The sequence below is a fragment of the Molothrus aeneus genome, chromosome 6 (genome assembly GCF_037042795.1).
Source record: "Molothrus aeneus isolate 106 chromosome 6, BPBGC_Maene_1.0, whole genome shotgun sequence".
Lineage (NCBI taxonomy): Eukaryota > Metazoa > Chordata > Aves > Passeriformes > Icteridae > Molothrus > Molothrus aeneus.
Window position 1 is genome coordinate 33,371,383 of NC_089651.1, and position 17,059 is coordinate 33,388,441.

At 34.7% G+C, this 17,059-nt stretch overlaps 1 protein-coding gene across 1 annotated transcript in view; it reads left to right on the plus strand.

Moving 5' to 3' along the window:
- DPH6 (diphthamine biosynthesis 6) overlaps nucleotides 1–17,059 on the plus strand; it is a 184,241-nt gene that overhangs the window by 112,067 nt on the left and 55,115 nt on the right. Inside the window, exon 13 of the mRNA XM_066552064.1 lies at nucleotides 16,383–16,625. Within this exon, the coding sequence (XP_066408161.1) occupies nucleotides 16,383–16,625 (243 nt within the window). The remainder of the gene's footprint in view (nucleotides 1–16,382; nucleotides 16,626–17,059) is intronic.

Below are 17,059 nucleotides of genomic sequence, written 5' to 3' on the forward strand. Positions count from 1 at the left end.
AACATTTGCCAAACATTTTCTTCCCAGGCCTTTCCCTCATGTGAAAGAATCTGTCAGATCTTGTTCTGTATTTGAGGAATTGCCTTAAGAATAAGTCAGCTCTGCCTGTGGCTCAGATTGTGCAAAGTTCCAGCTTTCTTTGTAACAGTGACATGTCTGCAAGGTTATTTTTTTCTCAAATTCTGAAAAGGTAGCAATAAATTTGAATTCAATAAATTAAATGTGAAATTAGATGAAGATAGGATGATGGCGAGTTTTCAGTGGTTACAAAACATTCTTTGTCCCAACTTTATCCTATAAAATGCCTGATAAACCCTGCACTGAAATATGTTGTTTACTTATTTCCCATAATTGCTGAGTAAGTTTCAGAAAAAAATTTTAAAATCACTTACCTATACAGTGAGTTGCAGAGCCTTCAGAAGAAAAGTTTTACAGGTATATAGGTAATATGAATCAGAGGTAGCTGCAGGTAGAAACCTCAAATTCGCCTTTTTGTAACTCGTTTCAGGAAATATCCCTTATATATTAGGAAGATTAGGTGTAGCAATTGGAAAGCAATATCATGAAGGTATCAGGATTTTTTTGGAGAAAAATAAAAGGTTTTCTAACATTAAAGTTAAGGAAGAAAACTTTGCAGAAGTTTTTTAATTTGATCGTTTTACTGTGCTTGTCCTAACTTTAAATGTCCTACTAATAAGTTTGGGTAACTCTTCCTAAATATAAATGTGTACTTACAATGCAAATGCATTCATATTTCACTTATCCAATCTACCTGAAGTTTCCATATGTATCCTGAATTTTTGGTGTTTTCTGATCAGTGCTAAAGTTTTAATCTCAAATATGTTAATATTATGTATATGTGAGTGTTTACTTCTCTCCCTATGGGATAATACTAAAATTGAAGTTGAAATCATTGATAATTTAGTTTCCTGCTTATGCTACTCCTACTTTCTCAGTAATTAACTAGTATTAAAGCTATGTTTTTAATATAAGACATATTCTAGCTTTATGAAATTGCTTCTTTATTCCTCCTGCACTCTCCTTGGCATCTGTATGTGAGAAGAAAGTATAAGCCAATGTGCTAATATTGTTGTAGTTTCACACCCAAAATGAGGACTGATATTGCACAACTGCTCAGGAACCTGGAAGACCTTATGCCTTTAATATTTTCTTCTTTTAAATCAAACTGGGGGAACCATTCAATATAAATTTTTATTTACACTATTTTTAAGAGCTGAAATAGTGATTTAGTGTTTCTTCTGTGGAGGGGGGAAGAGGACTGTAATGTAAGCTAGAATATCTTTGTTAGGCATCAAATCCACTAAAATTTTCTAGTTCTTTATTTGTTACGATAAATTTGTTACAATCATTTTTTACTTGTTCATTTTAAATTTTCTGTAAAAAATGGCAAATGCAGACAGGTTTATGTTAAGCTGCTTGTTGTTTTGTCACAAACTTGGAATAAGGTTATTTGGTTGAATCCCTCTACTTCTGCAGTACAGTATAATAAAGGTTCTGATCTTGCCATTAATCACACAGCAACTGACAGTAATGCATTCAGCAAAAACTCTGGTTACACCTTTCTTATACTTGCTATCCTCATACAAAACAAATGGTCTAGTGCAGCTCAGTATTCGTTTGACTTAAGCCTTTTTGTCCTATAAAATATCCATAATGTTTTCTCTGCTTTCCACAGACAGCTAAATTTGAGGAGCCTGCCATCTAATTAAAAGATGATGATCATGAGTTTTGTAATAATCAAGTTTTGTGTCCAAATCAGTTTTCTAGCCTCATGCTGATCTTCAAGAAAGCACCATTTCACATAGATGAGACTTCATCTGCCTAATAGAAAGCTTTATTCTTTCCGAGAACAGGAGTTTTTATCCCACCTACAAAAGCTATGCTGGCTGCAGGCTATTTAGGGTCTCAGAGATTTCAGCTAATATGGTGAAGATTTCACTGAAAATGTTTATTTTAGTAAATTAGAATGTCACTATTTTAAATGCAAATTTTGAAGCACTGCAGACAAACTGTAGCTTCTTAGAATTAATCAAGTGTCTTTTTGAAACATGAACATACATCACACCATTTCTGTTACAGTAATATTTATATGTGCATGTATTTTTGCTGTGTATATGTATATATTTTATGATCAAAGTTTATAAATCTTGGAGCATGAATTACTGAACTCACTGTAGTTGTGTATTACCATTAGCAGCAGTAATAAATGACCAGCTCCTTCAAATGTGGCTGGATTTATAGATGCTACATCCTTTGAGTAATAAGCTGTTCTTTACCTTGACACTTTTCATGTCTTAAATGCTTTTAATCACATACTGCTTATATTACATTGATTATCTGAAAGAATGTTGAAGCTTTAATGATCCTTGTTTTGTCAGTGTAAGAACTTAGCAGTACCCATCATATGATGTTATTTAGTATGACAGTTACTCAGCTTATACTTCAGGGAAAATATCAAAGCTAATATCTAGTTTGTAGTATAAGTAATCTTTCATGATTACCAGTTAGGATGATATGGGACTGCCATCACCCCAGTGGCTCCTATATTCAGTTTTTCTAAAGATTTTATATTTCCATTTGTTAGTCTTTCTACTCTTCAATTGCAGTTGCTAGAACAATAAATGTGAATATTTTTTGCTTTTCAGTCTTACAAATAATAAAATCTAAAATATAGCAGCTCACCTAGGTAGCAGAGAAATTGTCCTCTGATATTGTTTATCTGAAAGGAAGTGCAGGAGAAGATTGCCATGACTGCAGATTTATTGGACGTTTATATCATATCTGTATGGTTATGCTGGTGTGTAGTGCTTGGCTCTTTCTTGCAATAACTTTAAAGCCAGGGAAGTGACTGTTGGATTGACAGGGTGAAAGTAGTAGTAATAAAAGAGGGGAAAAGAAGACAACGTGCATTTACAGTTGATATGTTTAAAACTTATACTACCTCCAGGTCATACTGTTATAGAGGGAACGTGACTGATCTGACAGTTATGGAATTTTTGATCAATTACTACTTAGCTTTCACTGGAACACTTTCAGACCCACAAGACTTAATCCTCATTTATGACATTTCTGTTTAGCTTTATTTCTCCGATTCTCAAAGTGACTGAGATATTACTATTTCTATATAAACAGTGACAAATATGCCAATAGCATTTCAAGAACAAATAAAAACAAATTTCTTCTTTCATATCTTCATTATATGGTTAAGGCATACAAATTGATATTCATGCATGCAGTCATTAATGACAGCATTTGAAGGCTTCTCTGTTAGTTTAGATAGAACTGTGTTTTTCAGTAAGCAGAAGTGCAAGCTATTAAGTGTTGCAGGATTGGATATTAACCAGAAAAATGAAAGGATTTCATTTGCCTCTGCCTTTTATTGGGAATTCTTTGTGTCATTTTCCTCCTATTATCAGCCCTTGGTCATTTCTCCTGGATAAATATGTGCAGAAATACGGTAGCGCCACAAGCACTTTTGCTCTCAACTCCTATGATTTGTGACTTTGCTCAGAGTGTCTGACTAACCATTTGGCTAAAATGGCAGCACTATCACAGCCATTTCAGCTACTATCACTGTCAATCCCAATGAAACTGAATGGGTGTAATTATGAGATATTTTTAGGAAACATACTTTATATAGACAGGACCTCTGAGGGCGGTGAATTCTAGGACACAGGGAAGGATGTGCAAGAACAGTACTTTCCACCTCAAATTACATGTTTCAATGTCTAATTAGAAAGTTTCAGTGGTTTCACTGCTGTCATCTGCTTTGTGTCATAGCAAGGAAATAGTACATATTTTCATTCACTTTGGTTTTTTACAGATTTACTCTGTATTTTAATGATATTTACACTTCACAGAACCAAAGCAAGAAAAATTTTACATCACCTTGTGTGCCTCATATATTGTGGACCAGTTAAACATCTAGAGTTAAAAACAATGGTTGCAAACTAGGTTGCAAACAAATTTTGCCTAAGGCATCAACCATAAATTAAAGTAATAATCGTCCCTGTAAGAGACAACTTTTTCCACTGCTCTTTTAAAATAAAAAAGAAAGTAGGTCAGAGAAATTTAGGATATTTTAGAGTATGTACAGTATTGTATTGTTTGCCAGCACCTAATTTACAATTACAGAGCTGCATGAATATTGAAATGATTCAGCTTCCCATTATAAATGTATGTGGCAGTTTGGTTGTTGATCAGTTTATGAAGTTAATGCAAATGAAACTGTCTTCCTGTCAGCATTTGAAATATATAATGCAGTCATGTTGTATATTCAGGGACAGGCCATTGACAGTCAATTAACAAGTTTGATTGGTATGTCAACTCATTCTTTTGAATTGTTAATAGTATGTTAATAGCATTCATTTCTTTGTGCAGTCCCATTTGCAGCTTCACAGTTACAGCTATTTTTTATGATTCTGAGTAACCTAAAATAGTGCCTTAATAATAGATTATTAAACACCTGTCTGGTGTAGCTTAGGGAGGTTTTTCTAGACTGGGAGTTTGCAGTGGATCCCTTTGATATTCAAATCAACAAATGATAGCCTTTTTATTCAAAACGTAAGTTCTTTTGATGGTTAGCTTGTTAAGAAATATTCAGCTCCAGTCTGACCTGATCTGGTTTCCCATGGAAAAGATCTGATGCTGTTTGAAGGTTCATAAATGGAATGCCAATGACAATTTGTTGTTGACGTTTTGCTGCCTCAGCCTTCAGATGCTGCTGGTTGATGTGCCGCTTTAGCTTCACCAAATAATGCTTGCAGGTAAATGATCTTCTGATTGATCAGATAGTTTCAAAGCAAAGAGTTCTCTTCTGTGGTCTGTAGTCATGGTTTTTAGGCTTGGAGGGGTACTTTAAAAGATGCATCAAAGTTGACAGATGAATCTCGAGGCAAGGAATTATGGGAGACAGCAGAATTATGGGAATATTTTTGAGAGAATAACATATTAGCAAGAGTTTTGAAGACCTTCAAAGGTCTATCAAAGCAGCTTCCTATAGCAGATTTATTCCTCCTTTAAAAAAAATTAAAATTGAGTACACTGGTTAACTCTCAGTTTCCTGTGTTGGGAAGGTGTTGAACTGATTTATTGTTTTCTAAGGACGTTTTAAATGGCATATTTCATTTGAATTTCACTATTATCTTGTTCTGCATTCAGAGCCTCATCCTGCAAGGTGCAATTTCTGCTTTTACTGAAGTTTGCATAAAATCAAAGCATTACATCACCTAACAAGGCCAAGGTATACAGTGAAAAACATTACATAAACATCTATGACATTTAGTTAGCATTAAAATCAAGACATAAAAATAGCAGGTGGAATAACCCTTTTTCTCCACCTTTCTTCATATACAGGCATTATTCTTTTATACCCTTCTCCATTCCCCATTAGTCCCCTTCCTGATTGTACCACAGCTATTTTTCTGAAGAATCAGACTAGCTATTAGAAGTTCAAAACATACATCACCAAAACAGTTCATTTCTCTTTGGTTTGAACATTTAATTATTCACTATCAGCATGTGATAGTTTTTCTGCAAAAACATGTAATTGTTTTTTGTTGGAGAGCTAAATGAGTTAACTCATTGAGATCTGAATGTCAGAAGCTCTGAGGTTTGGAGTCAAATGCTGTGAGCAGTTACATTGCCAAATGTGAACTCTGGAATCACCCACTGAAAGATGCTGTGTGTTAACTATGCCTCACTGGACTTGGTAACAAATTATTTATGCTGATTGAACTTAGGCCAAACTTTTTTTAACAACAAAACCCAGTCTTTTTGCAAAATCCTAAAATACAACTTAAAAATCTAGGTGAATGGTCAAGTCAGGGAAGTTCAGTCTTTATGTCATATAAATAGAATGTAAAGTTTATATGAGATAGTTTCCATTACTGAAAATGTTGGCATTTTTGCGTACTTTTCAAATACTGTGCATTGTTTAGCTGATAATTAGAAGCTCATTATGTTGGGCTGAACAAGCAAAATATTAGATATTTTCATTGTCATACAAGGTTATGTTTTCAGTAACATACCTATAATTTCTCTTAGCTCAAAATGCAATATTAGATATTTAAACTGTTTTCTGTTTGTAGATTTTGATACAGCCTTACAGCCTCTGTTTTTGAAGAGATACTGTATTGGTTATTTGTAAAATTCAAATTAAAATTCAAAGCTTTTCTGATAATAATGTCATCGATATTGTTTCTTATTCATTATTTCTGTGCTTAAGTTTTAACCATTATACATCCAAGAGAACTTCTTGATCCCATTTCATGTTCATATTAGGCATGTATAAACATTTTCATTTTATTTTCAAAAAATATGGCAAAACTCCCTCCCCAGCATGGTTTTTATTTTGTCATCTTGCATCTTTTGAAGTAGCCTAAATATTTCACAAAATCGCTGCTCATATAGGATTATCTGCCTGAATGTTCTGTAGTGTAAGGCTTATCTTGAGTGACTTTCATAGTGTTAAATGTTTATCATTTAAAAAACTGTATGGCAACAATGACCAGCTCATAGCAGTTTGGGATGCTTGTCATTTCCTTTTTGGATAGTGTTAGACTATCAAGATAGAAATCCTAATCAGTCATGTACCAGTTTTGATTTAATGTTCATTACAAAGATTTTGCACATCATAACCAATACTTTTCATCATAGAGCAGGATCATTTCATCCTATACTATCCAAGATCGTGAATTTATTTAAACAAATCAGAACAGTTCCAGTAGAAGATATTAAGAGATGTGCTTCCTGGAGTGCCCATTGTCACAACAGCACTGTCATTACCAGGCAAAAGGAAAATACTAAAGAAGGGATTTCAGCCTGGGTCTCAGCAATATTGCAGCTGATTAACCTAATTGCTGGATTATTCTTTGCTGCAGTTTGCCCCTCCTTTCCTCTTATTTAGCCTCTTTTGGTTTCAACACTTGGCTTTCTACCCATTTTTCTATATCAGAGGGCTTGACTCTGCAATTATAATTACTTTTATAATAATGCAAACAAAATAGCTAAGCACACAGTAAATTTGCAGGCACTGGTTCATGACGTTGCTTAGTGACATGAGATGGATACAAATATGGCTGCAGCTTGAATGGGACAATATGAGATACGTATTTTATTAGTAACTTTGTACTCTCTATGTTGTCAGTATAGTGCAATTTCCAGTTGTCAATTTTTATCCTTTTAAACCACTTAGAAAATTCCATGAAAATGAGCACTAAAAGGAACAAGTTGAATGTACGCAAAAACTAAAATCTACCCCCCCCCCAAAAAAAGAAAATATATAACGCAAGATAGACTCCATGCCCAGATGAATATGTATTCATGTACAGAATATAATTACAATACAGTTAGAGTGTAGTTATGAATCAGAATTAAAATAAAATTTGTTACAGAAATTTCATTTTTAAATGCAAGTTACCACTTTATCAATAGGTAAGTTCTTTCCTTGAACTGCTGCCAATCTGAGTGTCTGCCCACTGAAAGGTCCATAGTAAACTGCCTCATTGGTCAGTATTTAAGCATACAACAAATAAAAGAATATTAAGTATATATGTAGATCTTTGTTGAAACTTGCAGTTTCTGTAAGTATAATAAGAACTTGACTTGCAAATTTGCATTGAAAGATGTATCCCTAGAGAAAGATATTTGCTGTTTAAGGAAGTATTATCACTGAAATATGAATAAATAAGCAGAGGATTGTGGTAAATACTGTATGCTATGTAGGTTCTGTTGTATATATTGTATAGGTACATCTAGCTGCACAAACAAGTCTCCTTTAATATCCACTGGGAAATGGTGGTTATATGTATTATAAATTGGACTTCTGCACTAAATAATCTTTGTCATACATTAGGCTGTTTTAGTGTTGGTCATTGCTTAGGCAGTCATACATGTAAATAAAATCTATATGAGAGTAGGCATACATAGAGGATGGGCAAAAGCAAAAAAAAAAAACAAAACCACACTCTATGGCTAGAATAAGAACTATTACTTTTAGCTTACTGTAGTTACGGTTAACTTGTTTTAAGTTATCTGGTTCTTGGTTTTATGCAAGTGCTTCTTTCTCATCTCCCAGTTATCACAAACCCTCTTAAAGTAGCCAGTGACAATCATGCACAGCATATTTCAAGTGAGAATATTAAGCCAAGTGAAGGCTGGGAACAAAATCTTTTCTGTAAGAATAGAATGTCACGGTGTTAATGTGTTTCATACACTGTGAATTACTGTCGTGTGATGAACAGCTTTCACTTTTCAGTACAGAGTATTTTCTCTGCCTATCTGTCCCTCTTCTGTTTATAATCACATTAAGCTATTTGACAGTTGGCATGAATAAGGACTGTAGACAGGTAGGAAAGGGAAAAAAAACCAACTCACTCTTTATAGGATTTTATGACTGCAGTCTTGATTCTCCTTGGATGCTGAATTCCACAACAGTACTGCAACCATAGGCAGTACCACCCTTATTGTTAATAGAAACTTAAATCTAGACATTTCTACTGTGCTTCCTTGTTTTATTTTATCACTGCAGTGATAGTTGAACTGGTGATTTAGTTTACTGTAAGTGGAAATTGTCAGTAGAAGCTTCAGTTAATGTGGGAAAGAAATCATGAGATCCCTTTCTAAGTAGATTGTATGTTTAAGAATAAAAGTAGAAGAGACAAAGTCCGTAATATAAACACCATAGGTAGCTAACTTCATCTTTTGTCTTTATCCTCCTTTAGATATTATGTGTATGGATACAGTTACCCTATAACCTCTCTCCCTTATGTGCTACCCAGTTCCCTAGAACTGTAGAGAAACTGTAGAGAAGAGTAGAAGAAAAATGTAGAAATGAAGGAGGGAGGATTGTCTTATGTATATTCCAGCTACATCTTTCTCTGGTGGTATTTTATAAACCTTTTGTTATGAAAATAAATTTAGGATTAAATAGTAAAACCACAAATGATCTGTGTGGGTAGCCCAAATAAATGCTTAGGTAACCTCATGTAAGTTGTAGACATTTTCTGCTTAGCAGAGGAGGGTAAAAACAGAGGGGAGTTAATTTAACATATTTACCCTGGCAGATTAAGATGCTTATCATAATTTGAATGCTGCTATGCTGAGCTATAAACTGAAAAACAGTGTAGATGAAGAAATCTAAAAACTCTTGGAAAAAAGAGTTAGCTCTGAAGAATCATCTGAAGCTTTGATATCATCTGAAATTTTACAGACTTCCCTTTGAACTATGGAAATCATATCATACTTTTTGTAAAGGTTATGATACCAGTTTGGGGAGTTGTAACAAATTTTATTCTTTGATTAGACCAGTGTCATGGGAACAGAGACTGCAACTTCTTTTGTCCTATACTCAATGTGCTTCTAGTAAAGAGCAGTTATTTTTTAATATAAACTGTTCAGCAATTCCTCAGTCAAATTTTCTCCCTGGTTCTGAATATCTGTATTTCAAAATATTTTTGCCATATGTTCTGGCATGAGTTTTCATTTTTCCTAAGCTGTCTTGTTTTCTTATTTGCTGCGTTTATTTCAAACCTGTGTCCATTTTTATTATTTCTACTGGTGCACATTCCAAGTTAGTATCCTCTGTGGGTTTCATCATCATGCTGTTAATCCCTTCTTCCACTGACTTAATGAAGATGTTAAACAAAATCAAGCCTAATACCAATCCCTACGGCACCCCACTTCAGTTACATTGGCATTTTCATTACTCTCTCCTCACAGACTATCAGCTAGTTAACAGCATTTATATTTGGGAGAGTTAAAAAATTATTTCCAGATATGCCTTATCAGATATTTTAAGAATCCAAATGAATTATAAACATTGTTCTCCCTTATCTCTGCATATATAATTCACTAAAAAACACAATCACCTGCAGCAGACATAATATGCATTTTCTAAAAATGTGGTGCCCATTGCTCGAGAGTTCATGTCCACATTGAGTCGTTTCTCTCACTTTACACTGTTGGATACTAGCCTTTTTTACCTTGTTTGTCTGGACCCTGACAAGGCCTTTAGTTTCTCTAGTAAATACCAATTTAAGTGGCTCGTTCCCAATCCCAACCTCAATTTTTAGGAGTAGACTCATCTGAGTACATGTTTAAAAATTTGTTGTGTTTGGCATCTTTATTTGAAGTGACATGAATAATAAATGAGGAAGTGTTAATCAGTTTGGAGGTTTTACTCCATCTTTTAGATAAGGTATGTTCATAAAGCTAAGTGTTCTGCAATTTTTCACAGTTGGCAGATTTGCTAATGTGCTTGTGTGAGAACTTGTGATTTTTTTCAAAAGCTTGAGAGGAATGGTAGGCTTTGTAAAAGGTGGCAGATTAATAGTCATGAAGACTAAAATTCCACTGTCCCAAGGAAGAAATGCATCAAAGATTAATACTCTTGTTAGCTTGCTCATTTCAAAATAGGGAGACTGCTCTTTTTATATTTAAGAAAAAGCACCCTGCAGAATGTGGAGAACAGTTTATCCTCTATGGCAATTAAGTCTTTAAGCTGTCTACTGTAATTTTCCAGGAAGGAACAATATGTACCCTGGGCACTAGCACAGCACACGGGCCAAAATATGCAAATTAAGTAAAGAATATTTTTACCTCCATTTTGTTCATTTCTTATCCCTCTCTCTGTTGGAGATTCTAAGTCAACTAAAACAAGAATTGTGAAGATGATTTCAGACTAGCTGTCTGTCATGCCACATGGATGTATTAGATGGGAAGCCTTTCTCACCCACTTTACTGGAATCTTTCTAGATGTTTATAACTACAGGTTCTGACTTTAAAGCTGCATTTATTTTTGATTTATGTCTAATACTACCTTGGAATATGAATGACAGTTTGTGAGGTGGGTTTTCTTTGTGAAAATTTCAGGTTTTGAATCTTTGTCTTCTGTAAATCAGAAGTGTGGGGGTTTTATTTCTGTCAGTTGTAGAGCAAAATAAAATTGATTTGACATTGATCAATATTTAAAAATAACCAACACACTTCCAAAAATATGTATGCAACTACTACAATTTTCTTTGACAGAACAGTTTTTAAAATATTAGTTTCAAGCTAATACTTTGATCTTACTTTAAGTTTTTGACCTGATCATCTCTCTCAAGTCTCTACCCTTAGCATTTTTTTAATCTTCAAGGTACTACAGACCTTCAGGAATGTATTAGATGAGATTGCCTACTGTAAACCCAGCACTGTCAAAAGGCTCATTTTGAGGTATTTGACTTGTAGAGGATTTCAGAGGTGTTTATAATTGGGAAGTATAGAGTATGATTAGGAGATATTCATTATGTTGGTTTAGTATTCATAGCAGTATTGTGGCTTCTTCAGATGCACTGTTGAGTTTAAAGGACTGCCAGATTTTGTACTGCTTGGTGTTTGTATACTGTGACATGATGCTTCTCCTTGGTATAATTTAAATTAGGACATACACAAAAGTTTTAGGTGTGTTGATAACGTTATGACACTGTGTTCAATGTCAAATATGGCTTTGTGGGATGATGTATTTTAATTTTCCTCAATGTCATTAAAAAAAAATACACCCTAGGTTAGCATTCATGAAATTGCAGTCACTTCTTGTTAAAAAAATGTTCTCTGAATTTCCAACACCCAAATATATAAATTCAAAGAGAAAAATTTAAAACACACATTGATAATTACATTTTAATAGTGAAGAGCAATACAAAATCATGATGGCTTTGTAGACTTGTAGATCAGGTGATCAGATACATATTGAAACATCCATCCCAAAATGAAAACTAACAAAATGGACTCACAGCATCTGATAACTGAATTATAAAACCTTTAAAACTGTGGGAATGTTACACCTAGTTCAATAAAATAGCCATAGTATGCTACTGATTAATTGATTAATTGTTAATGGTTTTTTTTGACCTAACTAGGAAAAAAAAATTATCCAAAGGGAAGTTCTGAAGTTTTGAGTATAACGTGCAAACTAATTTGACTAAGCTATATGTGGAGTCTTAGCAATTTAAAAATTTTTAGTCAAAGGTAATAATAAATAGTAGTAGTAGTAATAGTAGTAGTAGTAGTAGTAGTAGTAGTAGTTAGGAATATATCCTTCATACTTTAGCTACTGATAAAGTTACTAATGCACATTTTTTTCTCAGAAGAAAGCCTGCATCAAACTCAACTATGTGTTGTGAACTCATTCCTGGAATTTTCAGACTATAAATTTTTACAGTTCAGGGAAAACATGAATTATATTGAAGGTTGGGTATATTAGAATCGTGTTAGTCAGATACAATTTGTTTTCATAGCATGAACTTCAAGCTTTTCAATTGCTGTTGTCTAAATGCTGCCTTTAAAAAGTTTATTCATACTGGTCAGTTGAATAAAGGATGTCACATTACAAAAAGCAATTTTGCCATCATTATCTAAAACAAGAGGGGCCCTAGGAAGAAAGGATTATCATATATTGAATAAAAAGTTCACCACCTTGCAGGTTTAATCCCGTTAGAAAAGATTATTTCTATCTAACTTAATCAGCCAGAGGTCTTTATTGCCTGGAGTATTAATTGATTTAGGTCTTCATTAAGGTCAGAGGTAGCCGTGGCTGACCAGAGGCAGCCTATTAGTGTGTTGTCAGTTCTGCTTATTTACATTGACTCAGCCTAATAGTGGGTCGTGTCACTGTTGGGTCAGGGGGTCACTGAACCTTTTGTGCAGCCTGACCTGTTAAAGGGCAGCAGTCACTCAGACACCAAACTGCATTCATAACAAAGATTTGCCTGATTGCATATTGACTCCTGCCTTCCAAGAAACATGCATTTGTGGTGCAACTATTAGCATTTGCCTAAGTGTCTGTGGGTGAATATTTGAGATCCCTCTGTTAGAAGTTTCCAGCAAGTTTTATATTGTCAGTTAATCGCAAGTTTTAATAATATCAGCAGGAACAGTTTCATCAACTTTCCATGGTTGCTCTTGGCCTTTAATAAAAACTCAGTGCATATCTATAGGTATCCTATCACTTCCTTCTTTTGTTTCTTTCTAGACAATAATAGTTGCAGCTTTTCCTTTCTAATTAGCAGCTTAAGTTAGACCTCATGCAATTAAGTCTGGTTTTCTCATTGTTTCTTTTCCTGATACATATATATGGGGGAGATATGTTGTGTACTTTTGGTAACTTAGAATACTGGTAAAAACTATTTCATGGTATAGAACAGTTCCAAGTGGCACTGAGTGAGTTCTTCTGACTGTTCCTTTCCATGATACCATAGATGCTTTCCTTCTGTTTCCTAATAAGTGAAAGCACCTTAGATAAAAAACCTACTATACAGCTTTCTATTGGTATAAGCCACGTCCTAAGTATAAATTATACTTATCCCTGCAAGACAGCTTCACTGTGAAAAGTAGTAATTCTCAAATAACCTCTTAGCTTTCTATCTGTGAGAGCATGCATTGTATCCTCTGAGGTTCTGATTGTCCTCTGAACTCCCCTGATTATTTACAGTTGTGCTGACTGAGCAAAAGAGCTGCTAGACTATTATGTTAACTTGTAAGGACTTACCTTTCATTTAAATTGCAATGATACAAATGAAAATAAAAAGGGAAGAAATGTGGAATCACATGAGGCTCCATTTATAACCTGCTTAATGCTGTGAAACAATATTGGAAATAAACTTGTACAAGTGAGCATCTCAGCGGTATGAAGCTTGAGTTTTCAGGGTTGTCTTTGGTTCAAGCCTTTATTTAAATTTTAGCACTGGAAATAATGTGTATGGTCTACAGTGAAAATCAAAATCCTAGTGAGACATCCACTGTACACATATGGATCCTCTAAGGATCAACATAGATCCTTTATATTGTAGTTTTGTTTCTATGCTGAGTTTCCTGTATAATGCAAGTCGGCCAGGCTGGATACCCTGTGAATCTACACCCTGAAAGATCTTCTGTTATCCTCGTAAGTGCTCCAAAAAGATAAACTGTTGCAAGGTTCTAGCAGGGTTTTGCAGAACACTTTCACAACACAAGTACTGACACCATACATTGTGACAGCTCCTCTTGTAAGATTTCAGTACTGTGAACAAGATAGTATGATGACTTCCCTGTTTTAAATGCCTTTTACTCTGCTAACAATTTTCTGTATAATGCTTCAAACATTCCAGAGACAACGTCTTGAAATCTGCTAAAACAGTGTTTGTACTGGTTTGCTGCTTTGTCCTTGCTGATTATTTATGCTTGCTTTTCATGACTGAGTCACTGGGAAAGAGAAGAGAGATACCCCTCCTCCTTCCCTTATTCTAAATTATGTCCCCCTGCAATGCAATTGCTGCAAATCTGTGACCATTTTTTTATCCTTTTCCCCTCTTTTCCCCTTGCATCCACCCTTCCATAACATGGTGGCTTGTTGGAAACATTGTTTTTCTATTAATTGCATCTTAAGATACAAACAAGTATGTTAGGAACAGAGGGATTTTTCAATTGGTTTTTAAAAAACTGCAAAATTCCCACTGAATCTTAGCCAAAAGTGGTGCCAATTTTGCTCAAATCCTTCCGAGATTTTTTTATGACCTTGCTTATGACCAGTGGGGCTAATTGTATCAGAACTGTCCAGGATACTTTAAGAAAGTGCTATCTTGGTCTGTATTTCAAAACACTGACAGATATTTTATCGTTAATTAGTATTCATATTATGTCTCAAACAATCTGTTCAAGAATAGGGGAAGTGAACTGGTTGAACAGCTCTTCTGTCTACCTAATAATTAACATGGGTGATGCATGGAAAACCAGCAGCTCAACAGGGGATAAAAAGGAAGAAATACCATCAGTGTGATTTTTTTTTCCTGTAGGAATATAAACTACCTGCATTGGAGTTTTTGACTAATGCATGGATTTCACTTTGCAGAGGTGAAAATGAATGGTTTACTTTAAAAACAAACCTGTGCCCCTCTGAATCATATCTTTCTGAATTTGTTTCTCATCTTGTCAGTATGCCACTTGGTAGCTGGCTGGACTCCCTTGTTCAGTGGCACATATTTTAAAATAGTACTGTAAAAAAAAAAAAAAGAAAAGAAAGACCATTTGTTCCTGTAAACCAAAATATTGCTTTCATATATTTTTTTTCAAATTCAGGATTATATATAGCATTATCAAACAATATTTCAGGTATTTTAAACCATTTAAATAGTTGATGTGTGTCAGTTGATATATTGTTTCCTCTCTGCCTCCTCCCCCTCTTCAGCTGCTAATCATAGAACTTGTATGCCAAATTGTATAAGATACTCTTCCAATAGTTACATGTGTGAGTCTTTTGTGAGACACAGACAGCTATGAGGACAGATTTGGAGTTGCATATGGGTCTGTCACATGGTTTGATTGCCATGTCTTCTAGGACACAGATTTCTTTTTTAATTATTCTTAATTCTGAGGAATTTTTACAGTTTATACAGTAAGTTCTGCAAAATTCTTCCGAAAGATTCCTTTCTCTGTCGTTACTCCTAGCAAAATTCTTCCTGTGCGGACTTCAAAGCTGCTTACACCCACCTTACTTCCCACTTCTATACTTAGTTTTCTTTTGATAGAGAATAAAATTTACTGTTTCACTGATTAGGATATGCACAGATGTTCTAGAGAAGTGCAGCATAAGACGATGAAAAGTTTTGATATTTACATTAAGATTTTATTAAAAAAATCTTTGAGATGTCTGAATAATAAGAATAAATGTTTCCTTTCTTGGCTGCTGTTAAAAAAAGTAGGTCTTCAGAGTGTTGCTGGGAAGATTTTGGAAAATAAGCCCAAAGTAACTGCAATGCAGTAGTAAGTCTGGCCACCCATTAAAGTCTATTTTCAAAAGGTGACCCATCTCTTTGTTCAAGGAGCATCTCTTTGTTCAAGTAGCACTCTTCAGCATTTTATTTTCAATCTACAATTTGCTTTTACCTTCTGGTGGAATAACATCACTTTTTGTTCATACACAGTCATTTAGGTGTTCTACTAATATAATTTTACAGTGTTTTTAAATTAGTTTACTAAAGATGTTACAGGTGTCTACTGATAAATTCTTTTATGGTTTTGTATAAAACAAAGCTTAAGACATAGAAGATTAAAAAATAGTATTGAAGATAATGTGCATCATCTCTCAAAAGAAAAGAAAACAAGAGCATATTTAACCATGGCATCAGTGTGATCCAGCAGCTGTAACAGTCCACATCAGATTATTGTTCTGAGCTGATACCAGCTAATCCATGCATTATCTTTAGCCTAGAGTATTTGCTCTATTTGTAACAAGTTATGGCAAAGAACAGTACTATTGAAAGATACCAGCTGGAAGACAGAAAGGTGCTTTCCTTGTCTTCTGTAAACTCCCAGAGTCTTATGTACTGGATCTGATTCTCTCCTAGGTTGGTGATGTTCTCTACTGTGCTGGACAGATTGCTCTGGTGCCCTGCACGATGCAGCTGGTGAGGGGTGGCATCCGCGCCGAGGCCAGCCTGTCCCTGCGGCACGTTGGGCGAGTTCTGGGAGCCATGAGCCAGGAGGCTACACTCCACCACGTCATCTCAGCCAGCTGCTATGTAACTGACAGCAACAGCATTCCTATTGCTCGCTCCGTGTGGCAGAGGAAATTAGGAGAATGCAGAAAGGTAGCTGCCCTATCCATTTTCTTCTTTCTGGGCTGTCTTTTTTTCCTTTCTAAGTCTTGCAGTAATATCAGAATTTCGCAGTACATTTCAGAGGGGTTCCAGTAAAGGTTTGATTGAGCTGTTATGTTCTGGCTCATAAGTGCTTGTGGACAATTGAGAAAGAAAACTGCTTAATAGAAAGTTATGTTCACCACTAACTTTGTTTTAATTCCTCAAAGTATTATGTTAAAGAACTCCTAAAGAACAGTCAATTTCTCCAACAAAATTGTGAACAATACCTCATCTGAATTACTTGTGTCCGTATATTTTTTGCATAATGAGAAATGGGCATTTTAGTTCAACTTTTTGTCAGTTGTTCTGTTGAGGATTTTTTGCCCACTTGCTTGCAAACAGTATTGTTATGATAACTGAGTTTAGCAATTTACTGCTCATTA